At 65.2% G+C, this 13,002-nt stretch overlaps 1 protein-coding gene across 6 annotated transcripts in view; it reads left to right on the forward strand.

Annotated features, from left to right (window-relative positions):
• The first annotated feature begins 4,080 nt into the window (after positions 1-4,080).
• Positions 4,081-13,002, forward strand: part of NFIC (nuclear factor I C) — a 62,348-nt gene continuing 53,426 nt past the window's right edge. For 3 of the 6 annotated variants that reach the window (XM_058282272.2, XM_058282275.2, XM_058282276.2), the window contains exon 1: positions 10,939-11,064. In XM_058282272.2, coding sequence (XP_058138255.1) covers positions 11,035-11,064 — 30 coding nt within the window. In that variant the 5' untranslated portion in view covers positions 10,939-11,034. Of the gene's footprint in view, positions 4,106-4,754; positions 4,868-10,938; positions 11,065-13,002 lie in introns of those variants that run through there. The other 3 variants (XM_058282273.2, XM_071210019.1, XM_058282277.2) reach the window with 2 other exon arrangements.

Genomic DNA, 13,002 nt, shown 5'->3' on the forward strand with positions numbered 1-13,002 from the left:
CCCTCCCCATTCTTGCCCTGCCTAAAATTACTCACCTGCTTTCTGTTTGCTCAGTCTCTGCCGCGGGGCGTGGAGTAACCGGGACTCTCTGTCTCTGCTGGGGGGGATGTAAAATGGTACTATCGCTTTGGGAAAAGCTCGGCGGGTTTCTTAAAAAGTTAAACCTTCGGGGGGTGAGATTCAACCGAAGGCAAGAGTGCTGGCTCTTCGGGAGGAGTGAAAGCAAATGGCCAGGCAAGCCTTTCACGGGGCTCTTCACAGCGCCTTTATTTGTCACAGCCTCCAACTGGAGGTGACTCAAACGCCCATCAGCAGGTGAGGGGAGAAGCAAATGTTAGCAAATCCCGACAAGGGGTTAGTACACGGCAAGGAAAAGGAAGAGCAAACCAGGCATGGAAGAGTTTTATTGGCACACAGCCGCGCCCACTTATTTCTGTGCTTTTGAGAGACAGTGGCAGGGCTGAGTAATGAGTAACTCGAGGCAGCGAGTAAGGAACTCTCTGGGCCTTGGCTAGTACCCACGTCTGTGATAAATGCCTGCAGCTGGAGTGCTAAGTGTCTTTGTTGGCGGTTTTCTTATATAAGCCTGAGACGTGGTTCTTTATCATTCACCAATTTGGATTTTTTTTTTTTCCATCCATACCAAAGCATCTTGGGGATTAGATTATACCGGTGCCACGGTGGAAAGCACCAGATATATTTATAATTTTTTTTTTTAATGCGCTTTTAAAAGAACTTTGGTCACGCCAAAGCATTCATTCATTCGCCCAGTATTTGCTGGGCCCCTGATGGGGATCAGGCGCTGCTCTCAGCGCTGGGACGCAGCTATGAACGTGCCGAGCGCCCTCCCCACCTGCGCCGACTTGCTGCTGTCAACACCTTCTTATTTGGTTATTGGTGTGTGGGGGGGGGATGCTTTAGAGACTGGGATGAGTTTAACCTCTGCCTTGCTCTCATCATTAGCAAATTTTAAAATTTGTGAATAGAATAAAAACCCACCAACGTGATGCCACCAGGATAAAAGAGGACTTTAACCATAGCCCATACCCCAAAATGCTTCTCCCCATCCAGCTCCCAAGCCCCTCACCCAGCGTGAACCATACTTACTGCTGGACCTGGTGTTTACCACATTCTTAAAAATAGCTGCACCTCCAACATGTATCCCCTAAAAGAATATTGTTTCATCTTAGTTACCTTTCTAAAGGAGGTGTAATATCCGGGAGCTTCTTTTTCCACTGGATATTATGTTGCTAGGTCCACCTGTATAGTTTGCCCACGACTAGAGAAGACGCTGTGGGCTCTGACTGAAAGGCAGGTGTGTGAGTTTCCCACAGTGCATTTCTCCGTCCTCTCAGGGATGGGCATTTGGATTTTTCCTGGGCTTTTGCCTTTTGCACAGCCCAGGGATGAGCGTCCTGGGCGGGTTCCTGGGGGCAACAAGCAAGGGATTCTTGGGTGTGTTTCTCCGGGAGAGGAAAGGCTATGTTGTGCGGCTCATGTATGTTCATTGTTGTGATTAGTCAGTCTGTTTTCCAAAGCAGTTGTCCCAGTTTGCACACCCAACTGCAGTCCAGAAGAGCCCTGCAGAGCCGTACTCTCTCACTGACATTTTTAATTTGTTGACAGTGAAACGGGGTAAAAACAGGGTCTTGTGGCTCTGTCGTGCATTTCCTCAATCCCTGAAGAGGCTGGACAACTTCACATGCTGTTGACTACCTGCGTTTCATCTCCTATAAAATGCCTGTTCATGCCTTTTGCACATTTTCTTTTTGAGAGGTTTGGGGTCTTTTTTATTGGAACTTTGTTCTTTTTAAAAGGTTATATGGAAAAAAAAAGAAGGTCATATGACATTCCATCCAAGGGTTATGCCATTATTTATAGTATTCATCCTCAAGAGTGGTGAAAATTGGGTTCTTGGAAGGCAAAGTAAGATTTTACTCTTTTTATGTACAAAGCACAGACATACACACAGTGTCTGAACAAATATATATTATATCTGTGGCATTAACTTTTCATGGAGGTGATCAGGAAAAAAAATGTCTTAAAGAGCTCGCAGGTGACTATGAAAAAAGTCTGAGAAACATAGATTTAGAGCACTTTTCACAAGGACACTGAGATGAAAATCTTTAGGGGTACATATATGTTTTTTCAACTTCAGGAGAGACTCCCAGCAGTTGGCTGAAAGGTGGGAACTTGTCTTAGGCCTCAGTCAACCTCATCAAAACTGCTTTCCCAACTCACACACACTCACTTCCAAGCAAGTCATGAAAATGCCTGTTTCACCACATCCTCACCAGCACTGGGTTTTATCAGTTTAAAAATCTTTACTGGCTTGATGACAGCCAAAGTGTAGTCGGTTCTTATTGTTTGTTTGCCCCTCTTTGGTCTCTGTCAGACTGGTATATATATATGTTTGTTCATCAGTCTGCTCTTTGGGAATGTTCTAGAATGGAAGAAATGCAGACAGACATCTAGAGAAAAGGGCACCATTATTATACAGCAGGAGGAACTTAGCTGAATTGTATCCTACAGGTAGGTGGAAAGCAGAACTAGAAAGCGATGCACTTGGCTATCTAGCCACAGGGTGTTTCAAGCACAGTGTTAAAGATGCAACCTAGTTTCTTCTTGCTTGGAGTAAAATGCAAGAGGAGAGAGAGAGGGGGGAAAATACTGAGTAAAGAAATGTTAAGTAAGAAGGAAACAGAAGTGTGGGAAATTCCCAGCCTATCCAGATTGCAAAAGAAGCGAATATTAGGAGACATGCCGTCAGGAAGATTAGGAGATAGAGCCGGCACCGCCTGCCAGCTGGACTGCTGTGGGCAAGTACCTAAACCTCTCTGGGCCTTGGTAACCTCATCCATGAAATGGGGATGGAGCCACCTTGTAGGGCTGCTGGGAGGGATAAACGAGGCGGCTCCCGTGCTTGGCGATCTGCCCCTGGGTATGGAAGTCTGGAAAGAAAAGGAATTCTGGGCCTAATACCTCTTGAGCCACCAATTCGCTTCTGGCTAGCCCGGGCCTCCTGGCGGGTAATCCGTGGGCTCGGCTGCCTCTGTGACCTCCCTGACTGCCCGGGGTGGGGGGGGGCCCAATTCCAGCCTGGCTGCTATCTCCCCCTCCCAACCCTCCCCTCCGCGGGATCCTTAATTCCCTGAGGCGGGGGCGGGACGATGAGCACAGCCCGATTAGAGATGGGTGGAGGAGGAGGGGCCTAACCCCTTAACTCTCACCGCCCCGCCCCCGGGGGCCGGAAGCCCACCCTCCTGGGCTTCGGCCTGGTGGGTGGGGAGGCCCCGGCTGGACCTACCCTGCCCCCACCAGCGGAGAACCTTGGAGCGAAGGGTGTCAAGGTCAGGGTCCTCCGGGGGCGGACCTGCTGGTTGACCCGGGGGGAGGTGAGAGGCCTTCTCTGAACCTCAGTCTCCTCTTCTGCAAGAAGAGCATGCAGCTGGCATGAACCACCTCTCGAAAGAGCCTGGCCCTGAGTGAGGGCTCCGGGGAAGCCTGAGAGAGCGATCCCGGGGCCAGTATTGAGCACCTACTAGATACAGAGGAAGTCAGCCGACCCCAAAAGGCCCAAGGGGGCGCAGCCCGCCCCGAGCCGCAACTTCCAGGGGACCCCAGACTCAGCGCCAAGCTCGGGATGCCAGGGCCCTTCCCGGGGTGCTGCCCCTAAACCCCGGCGTTCATCCCTTGGGGTGGGTGGGTGGGGGAAACCACGTGCCCAAAGGGGTCCCTGAATTTCCGGGACCCCGGTGGGGCCATGGGGGCGCAGGCAGCGGGGAGAGCCGAGACGGAGCGCCCGCGCCCGGCGCCCTCGGCCCAGCCAGCCTTCTCCTCCAGACCCTCCCCCCGCGGCACCCGACGCAGAGGCTGGGGGGAGGGGAGGGGGCGGCGCCTCCTCTGCGGCTGGCGGAGGAGGGGGGACTGCGGGCGAGCGCTGAGGGGGGGCGCTGCGGCACCGCGTCCCAGCCCGCAGCGGCCGGCGCGGCGGGGGCGGGCGCGCTGACCCGCCTCGGCCCGGCCCCTCCCCCGCTGCGGAGGCGCGCGCCCCCCGCCCCCGCGTGGAGGCCCCGCGGGACGCCCGGGGGACCCCGCCCCCCAGGTCTGTCACCCTCGGTGTCCGAGTCTCTAGCTGTGTCTCCGTCTGTCCCCATCCCCCCGCTGTCTGTGTGTGCCTGTTTGTACCGCGGGGACACCTGCGCTCGCCGCCCTGGGGGAGGGGCCCTGGGGGATCAGCGGGGGGTCGCCTCCATGGTCTGGGGGTGGCCTTCCGTCCGCATGCGTGTCCGGGGGGGGAGCAGGCTGCGAGCCTGCGTGTCTGTGGATGTGACACGGGCCGGCCGGGTGACACCGGCGCGCCGCTGCGCCTCCGCGGCCGTGGCGGGAGGTGTGCGCCGGGGGCACCCCCGGCTGCGAGCGCGGCCCCCGCAGGCACCCCGAGTGCGTGTGAGTCCCCCAGCCCCGAGGCCGGCCCGCGAGCGGCCCGCAGCGCGCGCGCGCGCGCCTGTGTGTGAGCGCGCGCGCGCCGCGGCCAAGGTGGCTCCCCTCCCTCCGCAGCGCGCCCGGCCGGTGCCCCGCGCCCCGCCGCCGCCGCCGCCGCCCCGGCCGGGGATGGAGCCGCCGCAGCGCGAGGCCCGGCGCGGAGCGGCCTGAGACGCGGGCGGCGCGCGGGACCGGGGGAGGGCGGGCCGAGGGGAGGGTCCTGCGGGCCGGGGGGGCGGGCGCGGCGCGCCCCCTCCCGCCCGCGCTCGCGCCCTCCCCCGCGCGCCCTCCCTCGCCGCCGCCTGCCGCCGCCTCCGGCGCCCCTCGCCGGGGACCCAGCGCGCTCGCTCCGGCGCCGGCCTCGCCTCGCCGCAGCGCCATGGTACGTCGCCTCCCCACTTTCGTTTCCGCCCGGGGAGTTTTTGGGGTGGCGCGTGGGCTCCGGGCGAAAGTTGCAAGGTCGGTGGGGGGGGGGGTCAGGGGGCGGGAGCCGCCCGGGGGAGGGACTCGCCGCCGGGATGCCCCCCCCTTCGCCGCCGGGGGACCCCCGCCCGCCAGGACCCCTCCACGGGCGGGAGGCGGAGCCGGCCCGCGGGGCGCAGCCGGGGGGACCCCAAGTCGGGGGGCCTCTGGCGGGCGCGGTGGAGTTGGCGGGGAGGGCGAGGCTCCCGGGAGGGTGCGCCCCCCCCCCCCCCCGCAGGCCGGGCCCCCGCTTCCCAGCCCCGCCGGCCCGAAGGCGGGGAGGGCGCGGTTTGGGGCGTACGACCCCCGAGCGCGCGGCCGGCGGGGCAGCGCAGGCCGGGGAGGGGGCGCGGGGCGGGCCGTGCGGGGCGGAGGTCCCCGCGGGGTGCCCGGGTCGGGGCGAGCGCGGCGCGCCAGCTAGCGGAAAATGGCCGCTGCGGAGAGGGGCGGAGAGCGCGCCGCGGCCGCCGCCGGGAGCCTTGAACTTGGAGCCGCGCGGGAGCAGCGGCGGGGCCGGCCCTCTCCCCGCGCAGGCGCCGCCCCCCGCCCCGCCGCGGGGCGCGGGCGCGGGGGTCCCGGGAGCCGAGCGCCCCTCTCTGCCCCGCGCGCCCCCGCCCCGAGAGCATCCACGGCTGCACTTGGGGGGTTCCGGGTGTCCCGTGCGCTGGCGACGATGGTAGCCGCACCCCGGGGTGTGCGTTTGGGGACCCCCCCTGTGTGCTCAGGCGGGCTCGGCCTGCGCGTTCGTGGAAGCGATTGTGTGTCTGTGCGGTTGGGTCGCCCGGCCCTTTGGGCCCGCGGGTCCCGGGTCCCCTCCTTTCCGCCCGTGCGTGCCTGCACATCCACGTGCTGGGGTGTGTTGTGTGCGTGAGTGCCTTAGGGCGTTCTTCCGCTCTGTGGCCATGGGACAGTGTCGAGTGGCTTTGGGTAACTGCGAGTGTGCTAGGCGTCCCTGCGGTCCGCGATGGGTGTGTGGCGGTGCTGTGTGGCCCCGGGAGAGGGGGTGTCCCTGTGTGTGTGTGGCGGTCGAGGGGCTGGCGGTGACCTGTGTCATGTGGCCGCGTCCCCGGGGACTGTTGAGTGGCACTGGGAGCGTGTGACTCTTGTGCGTCCCTGTGGCACCGGGTGACTGTCCCTGGTGGGGGAATGCACACTCCCCCCTGCGCCCGCCCCCCTCCCAGGTCCTTCTCTCCAGCAACCGGTGCTTGGGGGGAGGGGGCGGGGGGGGGAGGTGCGCGGGGTGCTTCGCCTACGATGCCAAAGCTCCGTGCCCTCATCTCACCCCCCCACCCCCACACACACACTTCCCTCTGCCTCGGGGTCCCCCATCGGGGCGGGCCAAGGGGGTCCCGGCGGGAGGTTCCGGCGCGAGGTGGCGCCGGGACACGGCCGCTCGGCGGCAACGTCGCCTGCTGGAGGCTGCGCGTGCGCCGCGGGGACCTGCCCCGGAGGGAGGCGGGGCGCCGGGGGCGGGGTCCCCCCTGCCGTCGTCGGGGGAGGCCCTGGAGGGATGGGTGGGGACAGAAGCCCGGGGCTAGGCCTGAGGGGGAAAGGAGGAGACCCCCATCACGGTCACTGCCAGGGCCGGGGAGCCCCGAGGGCTGCCCGGACCCCGCACCCCCCCCCCCAGCACCCCGGCCTCGCAGCTCTGGGCCGGGAATGGGCCCCCAGGAGTCGTTTTCTCGCCCCCAGGGGAATCCCCGCCACGCTGCCCTCCCCTGGTCCTTTTCTATGATTTTTAGATACAAAAACCTCACAGTTTTTTCTTTACCCCCCCACACACGCACACGCTTTTGGGGGGTGTTTGGGAAGGAGTGTCCCGCACCGCCACACCATGTTCAGAGTTACACACTGGCAAACTGTCGCACCCTAAGCCCCTCTCCTGCCCCCCCACCCCCCACCGCCGTGTGGGACCCACAACACGCGCCATGTGAAGTCGGACCCCCCCCCCCCCCCCCCCCCGCTGCTTCTGTCCACACTCGCCGCCTCGTCCACAGCCGGACACGCGGGCGGCACGCTCGCCTCACACGCCTCCCAGCGCCGCCTCCGCTCCGGTGCGCACAGCACCGCGCACGCGCGCGTCGAAGCCCCACGTGCCGCGCACTCCCAGACACGCAGACAGACGCAGGCGCGGTCACACAGACACACGCGTGGGCTCAGCCCCCTGCGCACGTGGGGGAGGCCCGCGCATCCCGGGGGAGCGGGGCGCGCCTGGCAGGCCGGGGCCGGCGCAGGTGCCGCGGGGACTGCGCGTGCGCGTGCTCGCGCGGAGGTGCGCGTGTGGCTGTGAACGAGGGGGCGTGTGCGGCCCTCGGGGTGCTGTGGTTGTGCCTGTGTGAGCAGGGGGGGACGCCGCGGGTGTGAGCAGGCGCACGCGGGGAGTGGTGAGGGGACCGTGGGTGCGCCGCGCGTGCCTCTGTGAGTCCGAGTGGGCCGTGTGGGCCTCGGGGAGCGTGTCTGTGTGTGAGTCCGTGTCTGTCGTGTGTGTGTGCTGTGGAGCGATCTGGGTGTGTGGCAGCGCGAGTCCTTGTGTCTCCCCGTGCCGCGCGTGTGGGTCCGTGTGTTCTTCTCGGGAGGGGCTTGGGAGGCCAGGGCTGGGGAGGGAGTGTGTTTGCGTTGCCGCGTCTGCACATCTGTGTGACTGCGTGTTGTGTGTATGCCACAGACAGGTCGCTCTGTGCGCCTGCTTTGTGCGGATGCGTCGTGGCGTGCCGGCGCGTCACGCGGAGGGCCGTGTGCAGGGGTCCTGTGGGCCTCTGTGTGTTCTTCGTGTGTCCGTGTGTGTCCCGTGTGGGTCGTGTCTGGTATGTTCTGTGGGTCGGCGTCCGTCTGTGTCTGGGCGTTGTGGGACTTGTAGGTGTCTGTGTGTGCCACGCGGGGGTCTGTATGTGTGTGTTGTACGTGTACTGTGTCTGTGTGTGTTTTATGGGTCGTGTGTGAGTCAGCGTGTGTGTTGTACGTATATTGAGTGTTTATGGGGGTCTGTGTGTCTGCGCGCGCGTGAGCCTGTGTGCGCGCACGCGCCGATATCCCACCTTCCCTCTCCCGGGCCTTCCCGCCCGCTCCCAGCCTCAGTTCCTCCCCTGCGCAGGTGGGTGTCCTCACCTGCGCAGGTGGAAGCCCGCAGGGGACCCGCTGCGAGGGCGGCGGGGGGCGGCCCTGTGGCGGCGCCATCCCCGAGCGGCGGCGCGCACCCTCTGTCTCCCGCGCGCCCTGGCTGGGGAGGTACCCCTGCCCGGCCCGCCTCCCGGAGCGCCGCTTCGTACACGTGCGTCTGTTTGGTCATTACACAAGCCCTTTGCGAACAGCTGGAGAGGGAACAGAAGGATCCAGAGGACACATCGACCTCTCCCGGCCCCTCCCCGTCCCAGAGGACCCCCCCCCCAACCCAGGGAGCCCCTGGTACTTTCCAGAGCTTTGTCTGAGCAACTTTACACGCGTAACAGATCCACACGGACGTTCCAGGGCTGATAACGCGCGTAGCCGCACAAAAGATAGCGGTGTACGCGATCCAGAAATTCCCCAGGGAGAGCCTGGTTTGGGGGTTAGAGCTCAGCCGGGCTGCCCCGTAGGGGTCATTTGGCCTTCCCGGGAACATTTAGCAGGAGCCGGGGGCGTTTTGGGTAGTCCCAGCTAGGGGTGGGGGGTGCTGCACCCCCTCCAGTGCCCGGGAGAGCCCCTATCCCAGAGAATGTCCTCCGCGCGGAGCCGAGCGCCCGTCCTCCAGCTTTGCGCCCATACCCGCGCCCCGGATGGCCCTGGGAGCTCGCCCCAGCTGGACGCGCCACCTTGTGCTTTTATCCCGCTGCGTACTAGTCCAGGCCGTGCCCCGGGGCTGGATTCCCGAGCCGGCGCCCCACTCACGGGCCTGTGTATCTTGGGAAAAACCGAAGAGTGCGTCGTGGGAAAGAGCGCGTTTTTATTTTATTTTTTTACTGATGAACCAAATAGTGCTCCCAGAATGCCAGGGGCTAAATCGTGCCTCCACCTCCGGGGGTCCAGATCCGCCAGGCTTCTTTGGGAACAAGCCCTATACGCACGGGGTACGGAGGGGCAAGAGCCACCCCCCTCTCATTACATCAAGGAGAAAATCACCGGCTCGAGGAGGCGTAGACCGGACGGTTTGCAGCGCGAGTCTGTGTGCAGCGGCTCCTGCCGCGCCGCTGGCGCCCGGGATTTATGCTGCTGCGCGCGGTCTTGGGGAAGGTTCTAGCAGCTCCCCAATATGAACACACCCTCTACACATCTCATGAGCTCTGCCCTCAACCCTCCATTGTGGCCATTTTACAGATGAGGAGACTGACGTTCCAAGAGGGGCAGCCCAGCTCTCCGAAATTTGCCTTCAAATGGACCCCCAGGGCGGATGGATTCTGAGCAGCCAGGCGGCGGTTGCAGGCCGAGGGGGTGGGGTGGAGAAGCTGGGGATGGCCGCCCAGTGGACGGAAGGCAGCCTGAACCCTCAAATGCCTGCAGATTCCGGCTCCAAACCTAGCCGTGATCGTGTCCTTTTCTCAAAACTGCTCTACGGTACCCTGGCAGCGGGAGCCCCAGTCACCCACCCCATCCTGGTTTTTCAGCCACGCCGTGGTGTTGCGTCCCGGTGACCGTCACCCCTCACTCCCTGGGGCTCCTGCAGGGCCCACTGGTTAGCGACCCCTGTCAGCCCAGCTGGGGCAAGCGTCTTCTGCTCCGTGGGCCTCAGTTTCCTCCCCCGGGTCGTGGGAGGATAACGGGGCACCTGGCCTCTTCCCTGCCCCCGGGGCGGCTGGCATGGGTTTGGGCTCCCGGCCTTGGAGAGCGATGACTCCCAACGGCCTAGCTTTCTAAGAATGCCTCAGTGGGCGTCTGACGGCAGGTCAAGGCCAATCATTCGCATCCTTGGCCTGGCGATGGCCCTTGACCGGGGAGGACCAGGCCACTGCACACAGCGCATCGCCGGGGGGCTGTAGGGTGTGGAGGCTCTCTGGGCTTTGCGAGGAGACAGGGAGTGCTGGGAGAGGGGGGAGGTCGGGTCATCTGCCCCCCCCCAGCTGCCTGGCCTGGGGGATGGGGTGGGGAGCGAGCGCACCCCGGGATTCTAGAGGGAGAACCGCGGGCTCTGGCTCAGCTGCCCCAGCTTATCTGGGAAATGGGCCCAGCAGCCCAGGTTGGGAAAGAGGCTGCAAAGATTTCTCTGGAGGGCAAGGGGTGCTGGCCAAGCATCCTGGGGGAGCCGAAGCTCTCCCCCCCCCCCCCCTTTGGCGCTGGAAGAGCAGATTATTTTCTAGAGTCCCCAATGGCGGTCCTTCTGGCCAGGAGAGGGGCAGTTGCGCCCCAGCCCCACCAACCGCAGCCGCTCTCTGGCTGTGGGGGGGGGGGGGGGCGGGAAGAGAAGAGGGGGAGGGCGCCGTGGGGCCCCCTCCCCTCGCGCGCGCCTCGGGTCGTACATCTTTAAGGGGAAAGGCGTGCCAGCGCGGCCTCTGCGCACGTCACTTCTTCATTCTTTCCCTCCTCCCCCCCCCCCCCCAAACTTGGCTCGTTTCTCCAACTTCCCGGCCAGCACCGGGAGGGGGGGTCGTCTTCAAAACCCACCACTGCCCCCCATCCCGGATGCCCAGCAACAGCCTGGCGTCCCCCTCCTCTCGTGGTCTGGGTGGCCGCTGCGCACTGGTCCCCCATCCCCTGTTGGCGACCCCGGGCGGCTCGTCCTTCGTTACCAGGGATGGGGCTGGGGGGTAGGGGGGTGGGAGCGGCTTTCCTCCCTCGCTCGCGCTCTTTCCCCCCCCCCTCGTTTCTTTGAAAGTTGGGCGTCGGGAAGTGGAAAGAGAAAGACATTGGAGGGAGGCGAGGTTGCCAGAGGGAGGAGGCACGGAGAGAGCCCGAGACAGAGGGGGGAGAGCGGGAGAGAGCGAAGGGGGGGGGAGGAAAGAGAGAGAGACAGTGGGAGGCGGGCGCGAAAGGGAGAGGGAGCGCGGGAGGGGAGGGAGGAGGGAGGAGGAGAGCGCGGCCGCGGGGGGGGGGGGGGGGGGGGGGGGGGGGTTGGAAAAATGACTCAGTAAGTTCGGCGCGCCCGCTCCGGCCGGCCCTGCGCCTCCCGCCGCGCCCGGGATGTACTCGTCCCCGCTCTGCCTGACCCAGGTACGCCCCCCACCCGCGCCCCCCACTCGCGCCCCCCCTCGCCCCGCGCCCCCCGCATCCCGGCCCCGGAGTTGCTGAAGCCCGAAGAGGCGGGACGGAAAAAGGCGCGCACCTTCCCTCCCGCCGCCCCGGGACAGGCTGCCCCCTCCAGCGGGTGGCTGGCGGGGGAGGGGGCCCGGGGTCCGGTGGCCGGGTGGGGTGAGGGGTTGGGACCCGGATCTCCCCCCCAGCCCGCCCCCCGGACGCCCAGGATCGCCCCCCACCCCACCCCCCGCTGCCCTCGGGACGCGGGCGCTCGGTCTGCAGGCTCGCCCTTCCCCCACTCGGGGTGCGCCCCCCACTCGGGCAGGTCTGCGGAGGGACGTGTCCCCTCCTTGAGAGGCAGAGCTCTGCGGGAAAGCCCCAAGCCTTGACCCCGGACCTGCCCCGCGGAGGAATCTCAGGGGTCCTGGCTAGGCCCCGGGACCCCCCCCACTCTCCCTGGGAACCTTCCCCCCCCACTGGTGCGGCCCCGGGGGGCCTGCCCCCACCGCGGTGTCGGCCGCGCCACCCCAGCCCGCCACCCCAGCCCTCGGCCGTCGCTCCCCCCAGCCTTGCCCACGTGTGCGTGGAGGGGGAGGGGGCGCGCGAAGTTGAAGGCGCCGGGAGTGGGGGGGGAGGGGTGCCCTGGCGCCCGGGCTCCTGCCCCCCACCCCTCCCACCTCCGCGGGTATTTGGGCGTCATCGATTCCAGATTATCGAGCCGCGGCCGGGGAGGAGCCTCGAGGGTCTGGCGGGGGCTCCGCGCACTGCCGGCCTCCCAGCCGGGCACCTGCCCCTGCCCCTCCCCACGAGCTCCCACCCCTGGCCCCGCTCCCGGGCCCCCTGGACCGAGCCCTCGAGCGACCCCAAGGCCGGGGGTGTGGGGAGGGTCCTCCAGCTCCCTTGGGGAAGCCCCCCCCCCAAAAAAAAAAACAGGGCTGCGGGTTCTCCTTTCTAGCCCCTGTTTTGCAGCATGTCTTTAGGCCCGTGGGGTTCCAGCCTCAGTTTCCCCAGAGGTGAAGCGGGGCTCAGGTGGGAGAGGGGCTGTGGGGCCTCCAAACTGTAAAGTATCCGCCCGGGGGAGGCGAATGACCAGCCCGGGAGCCCTGTGTGGACAGCTTGTGGTCCCCCAGTTTCAGGCTTAGGGAACACCAGTGCCTCATGGGGACCCCCTCTGCGTGAGAGGATGAATCCGGGGTCCCCCATGCGTGAGGGTTCACACAGGCCCCATCCAGCAACACTGGGGAGTTCCTGGCTCCCTACGGGATGCGGGCCGTGCCCAGGGCTCCCAAGTGACTGGGCCACCTTCTCCAGGGTCCCCTCCTGGGCCGGCGCAGTGAGCCCACCCCTGTCCCCCCAATTGCCTCGTCGCTCCCGGGGCTGACCCAAGGGGTGCTGTGTGACCTTGGACAGGGCTCGCCCTCTCTGTGCATCTGCGGAGGACGTCGGGGTGGCCTGGGTGGCCTCGAGGTGTTGCCATCGCGAGAGCCACGCAGCGGGGAGGGGGGGCGGGCAGCCAGGAGGCTATTCCAGGAGCTGGGGGGGGGGGGGGGGGGGGTTGGAAAGCCGCCTTTTTGTCACTGCGCCCTGGAATTCCCCCATCAGGGATCCTTGGGAGAGCCGACAGGCCTCCACTGGCGCTGCCAGAGCCGGGTGGTGGCGGCGGGAACCGGGGGCAGCCTCGGTTTCCCAAAACGGAGGGCGAGGCCGAGCCAGGCTGAGCTCTTGGGGGAAACGTAATAATTGGAGGGGGGGGGGGGGGCTAAAAAATATCCAGGCTGGTTGTGTGCTAGGGACAGAAGGAAGGTCAAGAGACACGGAGGCACACAGGGCCCCAGGTGTCCCGAAAGGCAGGGGCCTCCCCCTCCCCCTGCTGGGCCGCCTGCTTGCCCCAGGCCCTGGAGGGGACCCCCCGGG

The sequence above is a fragment of the Dasypus novemcinctus genome, chromosome 19 (genome assembly GCF_030445035.2).
Source record: "Dasypus novemcinctus isolate mDasNov1 chromosome 19, mDasNov1.1.hap2, whole genome shotgun sequence".
NCBI lineage: Eukaryota > Metazoa > Chordata > Mammalia > Cingulata > Dasypodidae > Dasypus > Dasypus novemcinctus.